The sequence below is a fragment of the Musca domestica genome, unplaced genomic scaffold, assembly GCF_030504385.1.
Source record: "Musca domestica strain aabys unplaced genomic scaffold, Musca_domestica.polishedcontigs.V.1.1 17, whole genome shotgun sequence".
Lineage (NCBI taxonomy): Eukaryota > Metazoa > Arthropoda > Insecta > Diptera > Muscidae > Musca > Musca domestica.
This window is the reverse complement of record NW_026712230.1, coordinates 11448032-11464333: the sequence shown is the minus strand read 5'-3', so window position 1 is coordinate 11464333 and position 16302 is coordinate 11448032. Positions and strand designations below refer to the sequence as shown.

At 34.7% G+C, this 16302-nt stretch overlaps 1 protein-coding gene across 1 annotated transcript in view; it reads right to left on the bottom strand.

Annotated features, from left to right (window-relative positions):
• The window catches only part of LOC101896480 (kelch-like protein 17), a 91525-nt gene that overhangs the window by 24413 nt on the left and 50810 nt on the right, over window positions 1-16302 (bottom strand). The window contains exon 2 of the mRNA XM_005188902.3: window positions 829-1036. Coding sequence (XP_005188959.3) covers window positions 829-854 — 26 coding nt within the window. The 5' untranslated portion in view covers window positions 855-1036. The remainder of the gene's footprint in view (window positions 1-828; window positions 1037-16302) is intronic.

Here is a 16302-nt window from a genome sequence, read left to right as displayed (position 1 = left end):
CGCCAAGACTTACACGCGCCAAGACTTACCCGTGCTTCAGCCATTTTGTATAGGCGCTGAAGAATTCATTAGTCACTCACTAACTTACGGGGGGATGTTGTGTTTTTTTCTTTCTTTAAAAATTTTTTGGTCAAAAATCGACATTCTCATGGCAACACTATGCAGCAAAATAGTGACAATGACAATGTTACAACAATGTCCATATGAATGCGTAAATGAATGCCTCAAGGGTATGGAAAGATAGCCATTTTTCCGTATACCCCCTCCCTCAAAACAAGTCATTTTGCGGGTAGGGGGAATGGGAGGCTAATGATGACATCAAAGACGCCGTATTGTCGAACAAATTGTCTGCTGTGGTTGCGATTTTGTCTGCAGCTCATGTCCTTGTCTCAACACAACGAAATGAACGCGTCTGACTATGTTGTATTCGTCATGCAACAATGCAAGCAAGTCCTGTATTGTCGTTGAGTTGTATTGAGTTGGGGGTTGTAAGAATGTTGTTAACAACATTGTGTATGTGTGGGTGTTTGGGAATTCACATACCCAATGATGACACAATCTTTGCCGTCGAAAGGGTGAGAGCAGAGTGTATCTCGATTTATTTATTTTCATTCGAAAAAAAAGTTAGAGATTTTCCAAATAAAATTTTGGGGATGTGTTGAAAGGGATTTTTGCAAACACTGTGGGGGGTTCCACATAAAAAAGGACATCATTTGTAAAGGGATTTTTGGCCTTGTTTTAGTTAACTAGAGTATATACAGATTTCATCACCATGAAACAATGTCGGTTAAAGGCTTTAGCGGACTTTCGTTGTTTTTTCATACTCACAGATTCGATTTAACCGGCAAAAACATGATGGTGCTTAATTTAATTTGTATCCTTTTATCCAGGTTAACTGATTTTTCGGTTTTTCCTCTAGCTGCTGAACCTTAGAAAAACATTTGGTTTGTTAGAATGTAGGCTTTTTATGGTGGTTATTTTGGTTAGTTAGTATGCTTTGTTCTCATCAGTCTTATTTCCATTTAATGCAGCGGATCTGAAATGAAAGGATGAATAAGGAACATTTTATTTATTTATTTTTTTTTTTTTACAAAAAAAGTTTAAACATTTTATTATAATTGAACTTCTTAATGGATTCCAGATTTTGGCCAAAGTATCTTTGACGTAATCCTATTTTGCAGGAAAATTTTGATTAAACTCACATGAAATATGGCTTTAGCCCCAAGATTTGTCTTTAAATTTCCTAGTGTTTAGGTAAAATTTAGACTTTTGATGTATTCTAGGACCTAGAGCCTGCTTAAAGGGAGTTTCTAACCATGATTTGATAAAGGAACCTAAACGACCCTTATGGTGACCTACTTGAGAATTAAAATATTCGGCCAAAATAATACCCGTATTGTTATCAATGATATTGCCGAAGACCCTATATTCCTAAAACATATGGATTCTAAGGAATCTTAATACGAAAATTTCAAAAAGTGTGGAAGAGGGGGAATCTTGACCTCACTATTTAGGTTAGTTTGCATTGTACAGGGTGATATAAAAAACTGCAACAAAGTCAAACGCCATAATTTTTAATTTTTTTTTAATTTTATCGAATGAAAGCAAAAAATGTCGGAAATAGCATCAAATTTTAGAATAAGTTTAGATTTGTTCGAATTGGTCACCTTTGGCACGAATTATGGCCTTCAAACGGCCAACAGAACTTTCGCACGCTGCCTGAATGTTGCGGTATTTTGGCTCATTCCCGTCGAAGCGCTTGCTTGAGGTGATCGACACTTTGGTATTTTTTACTGCCAACCTTGCTTTCCAAAATACTCCAGACTTTAGTCGAACGTTTTGGTATCCGGAGATTTTGGTGGACATTGTGCGCTGGAAATTAAGCGAGGAACCTCATTTTGTAACCATTCTTGGGTTGTACGTGCTGAGTGCAATGGTGCTGAGTCCTGCTGGAGTGTCCAAGGTCTGCGGCCAAAATGTTTGCGTGCCCAAGGCTTTAATACACCCTACAGAATATTTTCGCGATAATATTCGGCATATATTCTGATGCCATGGTCGATTGATACAAGCGGGGAGCGACCATCGGCTGTTATGGCGGCTCACACCATCACCATGGCCGTCGCTTGAGTTCTGGTGGCCAATCGGAGGTGCACATTTTCAGCTGGCCTCTTTGGCAAGTAAACACGATAATTTAGTTTGTTTACAAACTGCTAGACAACGAATATTTTTTCATCGGAGAAACCCGAATTCGGCAGTTCAACACTTTCGGTCAAGCGATACAACTTTTTAGCTCTTTTGAGTTTACTTTCATTCTGTTGCGGTGTAAGTTATTGCACTTTTTAGAATTTCAATGGCTCTACCCCGAGCTCATTTTTCAATATTTGCCGAATGAAATATTGCGAAATGTTCAGCTCACGAGTCATTTTTTTGGACACAGCGACGCGGGTTTCGGTCAAGTCGGTTCTTTACTTTTCGAATCATTTCAATCAAATCGGGCTACGCTACCAGTATCACGGTAACGAGCGATGGTACGAGACACAAAAGATTTATTCACATTTAAATGCTGGAGTGCTTTAACGATAGCCACTTATGGTTTTCCAGCCAAATATAAAGAAATCACACTATTACGCTTGAATTCCTTTTTTCCTAGAAAATTCTCACCAAAATGTTTTTGTACACTTGTAAACGATATAATGAGCTGTAACTATCGGACGAGGGGCTTAGAAATGACAGCAGTCTGAATTTGGTTGCAGTTTTTCATCTCATTCTGTATTGGGATCTAATATTTGAAAATGCTGGGCGTTGGCAGAGAAAATGCTCCAAAGTTTCGTCATCTTCCCCGCATGACCTGCACGGTTATTTTGAAGAGATGTTGAAATAGTTTTGGCTAGAAAAATTGGATGTGGAACCAATGTGCAAGAGTTTAACTAATATGCTCTTTGGTAAAATTTAAAACAAAAGATTTTGGAGACTTTTTCTTTTGCACCAAATCATTTTTCGATTATCCTCTTCGATAACATAAAAACTTTAATATGAAAATCGGTGCAGGTCAAATGTTAGTACGATGCATGAGTTTTTTTGGAAATTTTGTCCAAGAAATAATGAACAAATTGTGGATCTAAAATTTTAAGGTGGACTTTTTGCTGACGAATTATTTAAAGCTTTTACAATGTGTTGACCTATACTATCTATCTTTGAACATGGATAACATTTTTTTCCAGTTTTTATCCTTTCCTGCTCATTTTTTCAAAATACCTTCAATTTAATTTGATTACCATCTAAATAAAATGGTCAAGGTATACATCACACAAACATCCAGACGTAATCTTTAAGCATATCGCGCCCACTTGGCTCGCCACCAGTCTCAGGTTGCAAATTAAAGTGCAAATAGCCAATGCATTAACTAACGGAAATATGGCGAACATTTGGTGAAGGCCAAGTTTGAAATAAAAACTAACGGCTTTTGTAGTGTTGCATGTTTACTATAGCCATGTTTTAAACAACAATGTACGCTTGTGTATAAGTGTGTGTATCCTGATAACATTTATCACAACTTCCGTTGTGATAAATTAAATTGAAAGTAATTTATTCTAAAGGGGTGTGAGGTGGGCAAAACAACCAATAAAACCATATGCAACGCCTTGTAAAGCTCGATGGAAATGAAAAGGGTTGCTTATTGAAGAATGTGACGTTGGACAATGAATTAGATGCTTAATTTTATGCATTCCGATAAAGGTGAAAAATGACATAAGAAAATTGGCATCCCTCTCCCCCCACCACAAAATATCAATGTTTAAAAGAAAATAATTTACCTTATAAATAACAAACGAAGTATCCGAATGAATTCGCACAGCTCTATGTCAGATGAGAAAATGGACGGAATCGGTATCTTAAAATTTTGAATAATAACAACTCTCATAACATGCGAAACAATTCAGCTATTTTTACACCCTTCACCATATATAGTATGGAAGGTATATTAAATTGGTCAATCCGTTTGGAACTCATCGAAATAATAATTTTAGAGATAACAAAATATATATATTCTTGACCAGCATAAAATTCTAGGACGATTTAGTTGTTGCTGTTGTAATTATAGTAGAGTAGAACCGGATAAAGATAGGAAGCTAATATTTTGCACCTGTGTCTGTGGCAGGTCAAGTTCGAAGATGAGCAATATCGGTCCACGATATCGTATAGCTCCCATATAACGGCACCCCCCAATATTCGGTATTTTGATTATTGCAGCCAAATTTTTCAATGAAATTGTCTGAAAATCCATAAAAGGAGTTCCTTCTGAGAGGTTTGCTCCCTGAAAGAGAATTGTTTATATAGGTCCACTATATCGTATATCTTTTATAACGGTACCTCACTATATTCGGTATTTTGATGATTTTAGCTACATTTTGCAATGGAATTGTCTAAAAATCCACACTAATGTTCTTTCTGAGTACTTTACCCCCGGGGAAAAATTTCTATATAGGTCCGCGATATCGAATAGCCCACATATTCCGTATTTTGATGAGTTTAGTTGTTTAAAATTTTGTATTTAGAGTTCGTACTGGGTACTACAGTCTATGACAGAGAATTGTCTATGCAGGTCCAGGTCTTCGTGTACGCCCCAAAATTCGGGGCGTACTTCAGGTACTTCAGCCTGTGACAGGTCTTCGTATAGCACTAATATAACGTAACGGTGCTTCCACGTTTTCGACCCCAATAAAACGGCTACATTCGATAGTTTTAAGATTTTAACAGAATTTATAACGGATTTTTTTTTGAAAGTTTCCAAATTCGTTCCAAATGGTGGAGGGTATTCAAAGTTTAGCCCAGCCGATCTTACTGCTTTTTTACTTGTTTTTCAATAGTTCTAGCAACCATATTTCATCAAATGTTAATATGGGATATGTTGTCCTATTTCTTCTATTACCTCTCCACAAAAGGTCAAAATTTTGGATTAACAATTGCAAATGACAATATTTGTTAATATTATCAACCTTCCATTATTAGGCAAGAAGGAGATTAGTGGAGAACAGGCATCCTTACGAGTTACCTGGGCCTACAAGCTCATCTGCACAAGATAACTGCATATGTAGAGCATGCGGGGAAGGTGATTCAACTTTGGAGCAACGGAATTTCAAATATAACCTAATCTAATCTAATATTGAATATTTTTTTGAAGCTCGATGTCTTAATAGTATTGGAAGAAGTGTGTAAATGGAATATATCGGCCACTTTATCATATAAAGTGGCAAGTCGGAATATTTATATCAGACTTAGGTCGGGTTCGGTCCATATTTGCCCACTTCTTTGTTTTGAATAATCAAAATGCAATGAATATATATAAATAATCGGATATGGGATGAGAGTAAACCTTTATCGTGAAAACCGACGTTCAAAATAGCTGACAAATAATTTCGGAATATGGAAGGAAAAATTTTTTAAATTTTCCTGCAAACCCGTCATTTAAACCAAAAAACCTAAAAATTTATAGATTTTTGAATAAATTAACCCTATTTGTCTTTACTTCCTTCAAGACATTGCTTTCGTTAAACCTCAGTTTTATATCATGACGTATTTTAAGTTTATTTTCTTTTGCTTACACCCCCTGTGACCCCAATTCCATATTAAACCTCTTCGATTTAAATCCATTATATTAACAAATAAAATAAGCCATATGTCCATAAACATATCCTTAAGTATGTATTATGCAACTTTCCCCCCCGAGACGTCAGTCATTTTTACCCCACCCATTTCCTTCCATACTCGTAGTATGCCTGAAGGACAAGTCAATCACTTATCAGCCGGAAAAACAACCACTTGATTCACTTGGTTACCTACACTTTTGACATAATCAAATTCCTCCTCAGCGAAAGTATGAGATCACGCACACACACATACGTTCGAATGAATATTCCTTGTTTACAGCGTAGCAGACATAAGTACAAATACCCCACCGACACTTAACATTCCAACAAACACGAGTTAAGTGCCCAAAATACAGGGGAACGCCAAACCACAGTCAATTACAATCCTCCGCCTAAAACATGAAATTCAATTTAAATGGAAATCTTTTATTTAGTATTATGACGGGTGGGTGTAATAGGCTGGCATGACTTATTATAAGAGCCAAAAATAATTCCGTAAAATAACTCAGTAAATTATGAAAGTTGAGCTAAAGTAAAGAAAAATACGAAGATTATTTTGGTTAAAAGTTTTACAATCATTCGTTGCACTAAGTGGTTTTTCGGGTTTTTTTTTTTTTTCAAAAAATGGTTAAAAGTCTCTTTTAAACGGGATAAAATCAACATATTCAACAAAAATAAAACCAACCTACATATCTCGATCCCAGATACCAACAGAGTCCACAATATCAAATTTCAGGTGTATCCCTTCATCCAATACCAAATTAATATTTTTTACTCAAAAATAGTATACATTTCCAAACCCTCCATATTTTACCCACAGATATCAACAGTGACATCTATATCAAATTTCAGGATTTCAACTTTATTTTTTCACCCAAAATCATATTTAGTACTATTTAGTACATTTGTTACAATTATAGTACATATTTCCAAACAAATCTCCATATCTCAATTCTAGATACCAACAGAGAGCTCAATATCAAATTTGAGGATTCCAGCCCTATCCCTTCACCCAATACCAAATTTAGTACCATTTAGTACTTTTCATACAAACCTAGGACACATTTCTTAACCACCGCAATCAAATTCAAATACCATCAATAATCTAAACATCAAACTTCATCATCCTTCACCGAATAGAACATATAGTACTATTCAGTATTTTTCGTATAATTATAGTTCCGAAACCACCTCCATATGTCCAGGCTACACATGAACAGCGACCCCAATATCAAATTTAAGATTTCAAGCACTATCCGTTCACCCAACACGAAATTGTACCAAGTATAGTACTATTTAGTACTTCGTGGTGCCCTTGTAGTACCCATTTCCAAAACCACCTCTTTATCATAAATATACCACCAACAGGGACCTCAATACAAAACTTCAAAATTCCAGCATCATCCGTTATCAAACTGTTCTAAATTTAAATCAAACTGTTCCAAATTTAGTACTTACTCTACGGACACTTAGCACACATTTCCAAATCAATCTCCATATCTCATACTCAGATAGCAAGAGACTACAATACACATTTTCAGAATTTCAGATCAATTCCTTTACCCAATACCCAATTTAGTGCCACTTAGTACTATTGAAAATAGTACACATTCTCAAGCCTCCATACTTTAACCACAGACACCAACAGTGACATCTATGTAAAATTTCAGAATTCCAACTCTATTTATTCACCCAATAACAATTTTATTACTTTTGGTACAATTATAGTACACATTTTCAAATCAATCTTCATATCTCAATTCCAGATGCCAACAGAGAGCCCCTTATCAAATATCCCTATCCCTTAACCCAATACCAATTTTAGTATAATTTAGTACTTTTATGCACCTTTAGTACACATTTCGAAAACCTAACCTGTACTCCATCAGTGACTCTCATCCCAAATTCTAGCTCATTCCGTTTGTCCACTACAAAGTATTCAATATTTAGTACATTTTAGCACTTTTCGTATCCTTATAGTACGAATTTCCGAAAGCACAGCCTTATCATACGCTTACGCACCAGGAGTGACCCTCGTGAAAATTTCAAGATTCTAGCTTCTGCCGTTTCGTTTATAAGCCATTTATTATTAATACTTTTATAAGTCTGCTCTTTTCCGGTGGGTGTCTAACTCAAAACGGTTGATAAACATTGAAAATGTTCCAAATCGACAGAAATTTTTTCATTTCATTACACCCCAATATCAGTTCGAGCACACATGAATTAGCTGTATAAATGAACATAATAACGTCGATGACGGAGATGTGCGTGTAAAAGTAATCTTGAAAAAGTGTTCTAGCGTGACTAAAATTCTGGACTAAATGAATGAAATGAGGCGGCGCTGGTGGCGGTCTTTCAAATCTTGAAATGACTACATAAATGAAGGAACATACTTTCAAACATTCTAACACACATTGTGAAACACGAGCGAAAACAACACTTAAACATTATGAGAACAACTTACTATCAGAACATCGTCAGTACTATGTTCCTTTCTTCCTACCTACCGCCCTCCTCACCACCCTCATTGACAAATGTGCATAATTATTAACATTAGATAGCTGACGTTGTGGCGGCGTTTACTTCTTTATGCTGGTGGTATTTTGAGTGAAGGAAGGTGGAGGAAGGAAAAGGCGTTATTGTAATTGTCATTAAGTATACGATTTAGATAAGGAAAATATTATGTTATTTTTCAGTTCACCAGGGGGTCGAGAAAATAACGATAAGGAATTGCTTGCGAACATGCACACATGAATAGTTTTCTACATGAAAATTCAAACATGTTTAGGGAATTCATAGCATTCCTACTGTTTTAAAGGGTCCATAAGTCTCCCAATGTTAATGCAAGACTCACCAGCCTTTGGTGTATACCCTCCACCATTTGGAACGAATTTGAAACTTTTCAAAAAAATAAAATCCGTTAAAAATTCTGTTATAATCTTAAAAATACCCAATGTAGCTTTATATTATGGTCTATACGACGACTTTTGCCATAAGCAATTACAATGTTCAAATGCGAAACTTGAAAAAAAGGCCAAACTTGAAATCCAAATTTTAACTTCTAATACCAAATTTAAAACAATTCCGGTGAATATTATAACTATAATCATCAAAATACCAAATATTGGCATGTACAGTTATATGGGGGCATTACGCAGACGTGGACCTGCACAGACAATTTTCTGTCGTAGGCTGTAGTATCCAATGCGAACTTCAAAAACCAAATTTGAAACATTTCTGGTGAATAATGTAGCTATAATCATCAAAATACAGAAAATAGGGAGGTACCATTATATGTGGGGCTATATGAACACGTGGACTTGCACAGAAAATTTTCTGTCATAGGCTGTAGTTCCCATTACGAACTTGAATTACCAAATTTGAAACATTTCAGGTGAATAATGTCGCTTAAATTACCAAAATACAGAAAATGTAGAGGTACTATTATATGGGGGCTATACCAAAACGTGGACCAACATGGCGCATTTTCAATACCAAAAGTCCTGCAGACATAACATACATTTGAGTAAAATGTTATCAACCTACTTCATTTCGTTCGGAAGCTAGACTGATTTCCACAGACGGTTAGACGGACATCGCTAAATCGACATAGAATTTTATGCTGATCAATAATATATATACTTTGTGAGGTCTAAAATGTATACTTCGAGGTGTTACAAACGGAATGACAAGCTTAATATACCCTCCATGCAGGTGGAGGGTATATTAAGCTTGTTTGTTATTTGCAAAACAGGGTGAGATAAAAACACTGAATCAAAGTCAAACGCCATAATTTTTAATTTTTTTAATGTTATTAAATGAAAGCAAAAAACGTCGGAAATAGTATCAAATTTTATAATAAGTTTAGATTTGTTAGAATTGGTCACCTTTGGCACGAATTATGGCCTTCAAACGGCCAATGAGAACGTCACACGCTGTGCGAATGTTGCTCTGCGGTATTTTGGCCCATTCCCGGCGAAGCGCTTGCTTGAGGTGATCGACACATTGGTATTTTTAGTGTCAACCTTGCTTTCCAAAATACTCCTGACACAATAGTCCAACGGCTTGGTATCCGCAGATTCTGGTTTCTGGAAATGAAGCGAGGAACCTTATTTTGTAACCATTCTAGGGTGGCACGATCATTTTGTTTGTTTACAAACTGCTGGACAGCGAATGGTGTCTCATCGGAGAAAACCAAATTCGGCAGTTCACCACTTTCGGCCAAGCGAAGAAACTCTTTAGCTCTTTTGAGTCTATTTACTTTCTGTTGCGGTGTAAGTTCTTGCACTTTTTGGAATTTTAATGGCTTTACCTCGAACTCATGAGCTGTCACAGCTGTTGGACGATGGCTTAGAAACGACAGCAGTCTAAAGTTGGTTGCAGTTTTTTCATGTCAACCTGTATTTCCAAATTTCAGAATTCCAGCGTTATCGGTTCACCCTAAATACAAATTGTTCTAAATATTATAAAAATTTAGTACACATAAGTATAAATTTTCAAAATTTTCTCCATACTTCAATCGTAAACTCCCACAATAATCTTAACTCCAAATCTCAGTATTCCACCTCTATCGGTTCACCCAAATCCAAATTGTTCCAAATTTAGTACACATAAGTATAAATTTCGGAAACTACCTACAGTACTACAATGTCTTATTTGCAAATTTCAGCCCGAATCGAAATTGTAAAAAATTTAGTACCGTTTAGTATTTTTCGTATAAATAGTATACACTTGCAAAACTACCTACTTACAACGACCCTACTCCTTAACTTTGATTTCCATTCCAAATTTCAACTCTCGAAGCGTTCACATGTTACGAAATGGTACCAAATGTAGTACATTTTAGTACTTTTCGTACACCTATAGTGCGAATTTCCAAAAACCCTTTAGTTCATCTATTATACAATCCATCAGTGAATCTCATCTCATAATAAGAACTTTTCAATACTTTTCGTACCATTCTAGTACGGATTTCCAAAAATTCAGCCTGATCTGGCCCCTTCGTACCGAGAGTGACCATCATCCAAAGTTTCATGATTCTAGCTTCAGCCGTTTCGTCTGAGCGTTGATGAATCATTAAGTCAGTCAATTACTTTGCTCTTTTATTAATATAGATTACTAGCTGAACCCGGTGCGCTTCGCCACCTCTTTTGATTTTATATGCATTGAAAATTTTATATACGAAAATTTGTTGGTTTAAAAAAATAATACATATTCAAAGAATTAAAAAACGTAATTATTGTAATACTTTAATGCGTAAACAGATAAATAGCTTGGTCTACCAATGCGTAAACTTGCCAGGCACAGTTGACCACGAAGAAGGCAGGAACATGTCAAATTTAGTCCGCATACATGAAGAGTTTGTCCTTCGGATTTATTAATTTCATAGCAAATGCCAAGCATGCAGGAAACTGCAATCTTTAGAAGTTGAGTGGCATTTCTGTTGCAATTAGTGAATTCGAGGTAGCAACATACTTCCCCGTAATAATCGTATCCTCAATTAAATTGTTGTATAGTTTGTTACTGTTAGCCTAATACCATTGCAAAGGCGTTGTGGGCCAATGCTTCTTAATAAAATCATATCTCAATTTGAACCGATTTCAATACAATTTGAGAAATAATATTACTTTTACACCAAATTTCGGCATACCTTCTATATTTTATTGAAATTGGGGGTACCCACTGTGTTTGGTGCATCAAATGTGTGAAATTGGCCGAGAAAATATGTATGGGAGCTATATCAAAATCTTTACCGATTTCTAATTAATTTATCAAATTTATTATTGTAATTAAATTCTTTCACACATTCTGTATTTCATTGTAATCTGACATACATATCGTGTTTGTTGTATAGCATATATGAAATCGGCCGATATATATATATATATATATATATATATATATATATATATATATATGTATATAATATAGGAGCTATACCCAAATATCAACCGATTTCAATCTAATTTGGCAATTTTTTTGGGATACCAAATTTCTTTTCTCTGATCGAATTTCATTGGAATCGGACATATGTATGGTGTTTGGTGCATCAACACATATGAGATCGGCCGAAAATATATATGGGAGCTATATCCAAATCTGAACTGATTTCAATATAATTTGACAAATTTATTTTCGAATCAAATCCAGTCACACATTTCATTATTTGAATCGAATAGTTGGGAGCAATATACAAATCTTTACCGATTTCAATATAATTTGGCTAATTTATTGTTGTATTTTTGGCAAATTTATTTTTATCACTCAAAGCGAATTTCATTGGAATCGGGCATACGTATCGTGTTTGGTGCATCAAATACGTGAAAACGGCCGAAAATATATATGGGAGCTATATTTAAATCTGAACCGATGTCAGTATAATTAAGCAAGCACATTTTTTAGACAAATTCCATCACACATATCAAATTTAATTGAAATGTGGCATACGCAGCGTGTTTTAATCAATAACATGAAATTGGGCGAAAATATGTATGGGAGCTATATCCAAATCTGAACCGATTTTAATATAATTTAGCAAATTTGTTTTTGTTCCTGTATCTGCAATCGATCAATAGATATGTGCATATAAAATCTAAATTTTTGAGAGGTATATCTCCAGTTCCATGCGGAATTTCATAAAGGCGATGTTGTAGTATACTTGGAAATTTTCAGGAATATCAGTGCAGCGGTTTTCGAGTCCATAAATTACAAACAAACATACAAACATTTTCCTCTTTTATAGATATAGAGATTTGAGGACTATCAATAGAAAAAATTATTTGTTTAATTTTTAGAATTCACATTTTGTTTTGTCCGCGTGGGTGGTTTAAAATGCTGAGAGATATGGGGCCGGTTACCTAGCTCTTGTTACTGAGTAATCTGTATTAAAAAAATATTGTAGACACTAAGATAATATTTCTATATTTCTTTTATGGTGGCCAAAATTGGGTTCATGTGTTTTTAATATGGATATTGAAAGGGTATGTTATTTGACAAAAGTCCTTATAGCTCTCAACTTTACTGCCGACAGTGTTTTGAATTTTTTCCCCAATATTTCAATTTGATTCTACGAGTAGCAACCTGCAACAATATCATCCGCTGATACGAGATAGAGATATTTTAATTTAAAAAAATGTTTTTATCGTTACCAAATTTGCACTTAATTTTCGCTTAATTTTCCATACCAAAAATCTGTACAGTATAGGAATTTGTCAATACCGTTAGCTTTATTATTTTAATTTATTTAATGAATGACTATTTACAAATGTTTCCATTTTTTCTGTAAAGCCAAGGAAGAAACATGAATATTTTTATCTAGACACGTACCCAAAACCTTATCTACACCCTATGACAAAATGTTGTTCCTTTAATGAATGTACAATTAATGGCAAGGCTTGTTGGGGCTAAACATATTCCAATTCCGAAACATATGTTCCTTATCCAGCCATGCAAGTCATGTTACTTGATTCCCTGGTAATTAGATATTGGTTAACACAGGAAGCCACAAAAGGCCAAATATTTGAGTTAAACAAGAAAAAAAATAAAAGGGGGAAATGCTTGGACTGTAAGAAAATGAACTGCGCAGTTGTGGGTGGGAAGTTGAGCTGGATAGACCTTAAATAGAGTCATGGTGGCATGGAATAAAAAAAAATAAAAAAATAAAAAAAAATAAAAAAAACAATGGAAAATAACCAAACATAATTAGAGCAAACATCAGAGTCTTTAAAAAGGGATAAAATGCCCGGGTAAATGTGAGATGTGAGACAAAGGAAGCGACAAAAGGATATTTAGGCGGAACAAACCAAAAGAAAAAAAAACATTTAGAAAACCCAGAAAAGGTCATGGTTTTTGGGTGATAATGGCCAGGAACACTTGAGTCCTAGAATATGTTATAAAATCCTTTGTATGTAGCAGGACAAAATAAAGGAATTCGAATTTCGAAATAAAATTCAATTCAATTTCTTTTAGGGTTTTATCAATAATTTTCATTAAGCACATGAAACGCGAAATTTGCATCCGATTATATTCCGACTTGGGGCATCTCAATATTTTTATCAACAGGTCCGATACGAAATGGTCAATATTCCGTCGGAACCTACTCCACAGAGGTTCAAAAATTTGAATAATCATAACACAAGTCAAAATAATTATAACACAAGTATAATTATGAAATTTGGAACGAGAGGCACTGATGGAATGCAGGATAAAAAACTTTAAGGTTACGAAAAGTTCTAAAATTCTAAATAGGTACAATTTGGTGTTGTCTGAAAGGATGGAGCTAAGAACATGAAAAATGGTATGATAATCAAGGTTGGAAGGTTAGTTTGTTATATGGAGGTAGTTTTGGAAATGTGTACTAACTGTGCGAACTGTACTAAATTGTACTAAATTTGGAACGGGTTGATTTAGGGTGAGCGTGAACGTATTGGGGTCCCTGTTAGTTGTTGGGGAAAAATACTAAATGGTACTAAATTTGGTTTTGGTTGAGGGGATAGAGATAAAATACTGAATTTTGATATTAAGTAACTGATGGTATTTGAAGTTGAGAGTGGTTTTGGAGATGTGTACTAAACTTGTGGTGGTGGTACTAAGTGGTACTAAATTGGGTATTGGGTAAAGGGATATAGCTGCAGTCCTGAAATTTGATATTGAAGTCTCTGCTGGTATTTGGAATTGGGATTGGAAATGTATACCATAATTGTACGAAAAGTAGTAAATAGTACTAAATTTGGAATTGAGTGAAGGAATAGGGCTTAATCCTAAAATTTGATATGGATGTTACTGACGCCAACAGAGAAGGAATGGTTATTGATATGAGTACTAAATTGTACTAAATTTGTATAATGGTGGAAAGTAAGGAGCTGAAATACTGAAATACTTAAGTCACTGTGGGTATCTGAGGTTAAGATATGGAAATTGTTTTGAAAATGAGTACTATTATGTTAGACAAATACTAAATAGTATTGAATTTGGAAGAGGTTGTTGGTATCTGTTGGTATCTGAGGTTAAAGGGATATAACTGAAAATGTTTTATTGCGATAACTGTTGGTGTCTACGATTGAGATATTGAACGGTTTTGCAAATGAGTATTAAAATTATGTTATGTACTAAATAGCAATATATTTGGTATTGAGTGAATGTTTAGAGCTAAAATCCTGAAATTAGATATTGAGGTTGGTGTCTAGGGTTTTCATATGGAGACGTTGAAATAGTTTTCAACAGAAATTTGGATGTCGATCCATTGTGCAATGTTTTTACTAATATCCTGCTCGAGAAACTTCAAAATGAAAGATTTTGGAGACTTTTTGGTATGAAAGGTAAATATTTTTCTATTAATCTCTCCGAAATAGGAACAAATGTGAAGAATATAAATAAACTTAAGAGGCTGAAAATTTAGAAGAATATTTCTGACTTTTCCTGACTAAAAATAAATTTTATGTCACTTTCATGCATCAAATCTAAAAAAGGTCGAGAAAAAATATATATTTGTATACCCTCCACCATATTATGAAGGGTATATTAACTTTCTCAATCCGTTTGTAACTCCTCAAAATACTCATGTCAGACCCAACAAAGTATATATATCTTCTTGATCAGCGTAAAATTCTAAGTCGATTTAGCGATGTCTGTCTGTCTGTATGTCTCTCTTTCTGTTGTAATCACGTTATCTTTCGAACGAATTGAGATACAAGGCTAAAATTTTGCACACATGTTTATTTTTTCAGTAGGCAGGTTAAGTTCGTAAATGGGCCATGCGGGTCCACGTTTTCATATAGCCCCCATATAACGGTACCTCCCAAAATTCTGTATTTTGATGATTTTAGCGACATTATTAATCGGAATTGTTTAAAATTTGGTATTTGAAGTTCGCAATGGATACTACCCGCCTATGACAGAAAATTGTCTGTGCATGTCCACGTCTTCGTATAGCCCCCATATAACGGTACCTCTCCATATTGGGTATTTTGGTGATTTTAGCGTCTTTATTAACCAAATTTTTTTGAAATTACGCATTTAGAGTTCGTAATGGACACTACAGTCTGTGACAGAAAATTGTCTATGCAGGTCCAGGTATTCGTATAGGCCCCATACAAGTACCTCCCTATTTTCGGTATTTTGACGAGTTTAGGTACAATACTCACCGAAATTGTTTGAAATGTCGTATTTGAAGTTCGTGATGGATGCTACAGTCTATGACAACAAATTGTCTATGCAGGTTCAGGTCTTCGCACAGCTCCGATATAGCGGTACCTCCCTACATTCGTTTATTTCAAGTTCCGAATATGAATTTGATAATGACTTATGAAAAACAATGTCTGTATAGGCACCAATATAACGGCTATATTCGGTATTTTTAAAATTTTAACAAAATTTTTTCAAGATTTTATTTTCATATTCGTTCCAAATGGTGGAGGGCATTTAAATTTTGGCTCAGCCGAACTTACTGCTTTTTAACTTGTTTTTGGTTCTTTGACAAGTTTGATCCATATAACACATTTTTTTATGCATTATGGAAATATAAATCGGTGACACTGAAATTTGATGGAAAATATAGTAGTCTTGGATATCATACTTTGAAAATAATGCTTTCTACGAAATTTTTGAATAAACTCAAATGAAGTATGGATATAACCCAATAATGTGTTTTTAATATTTA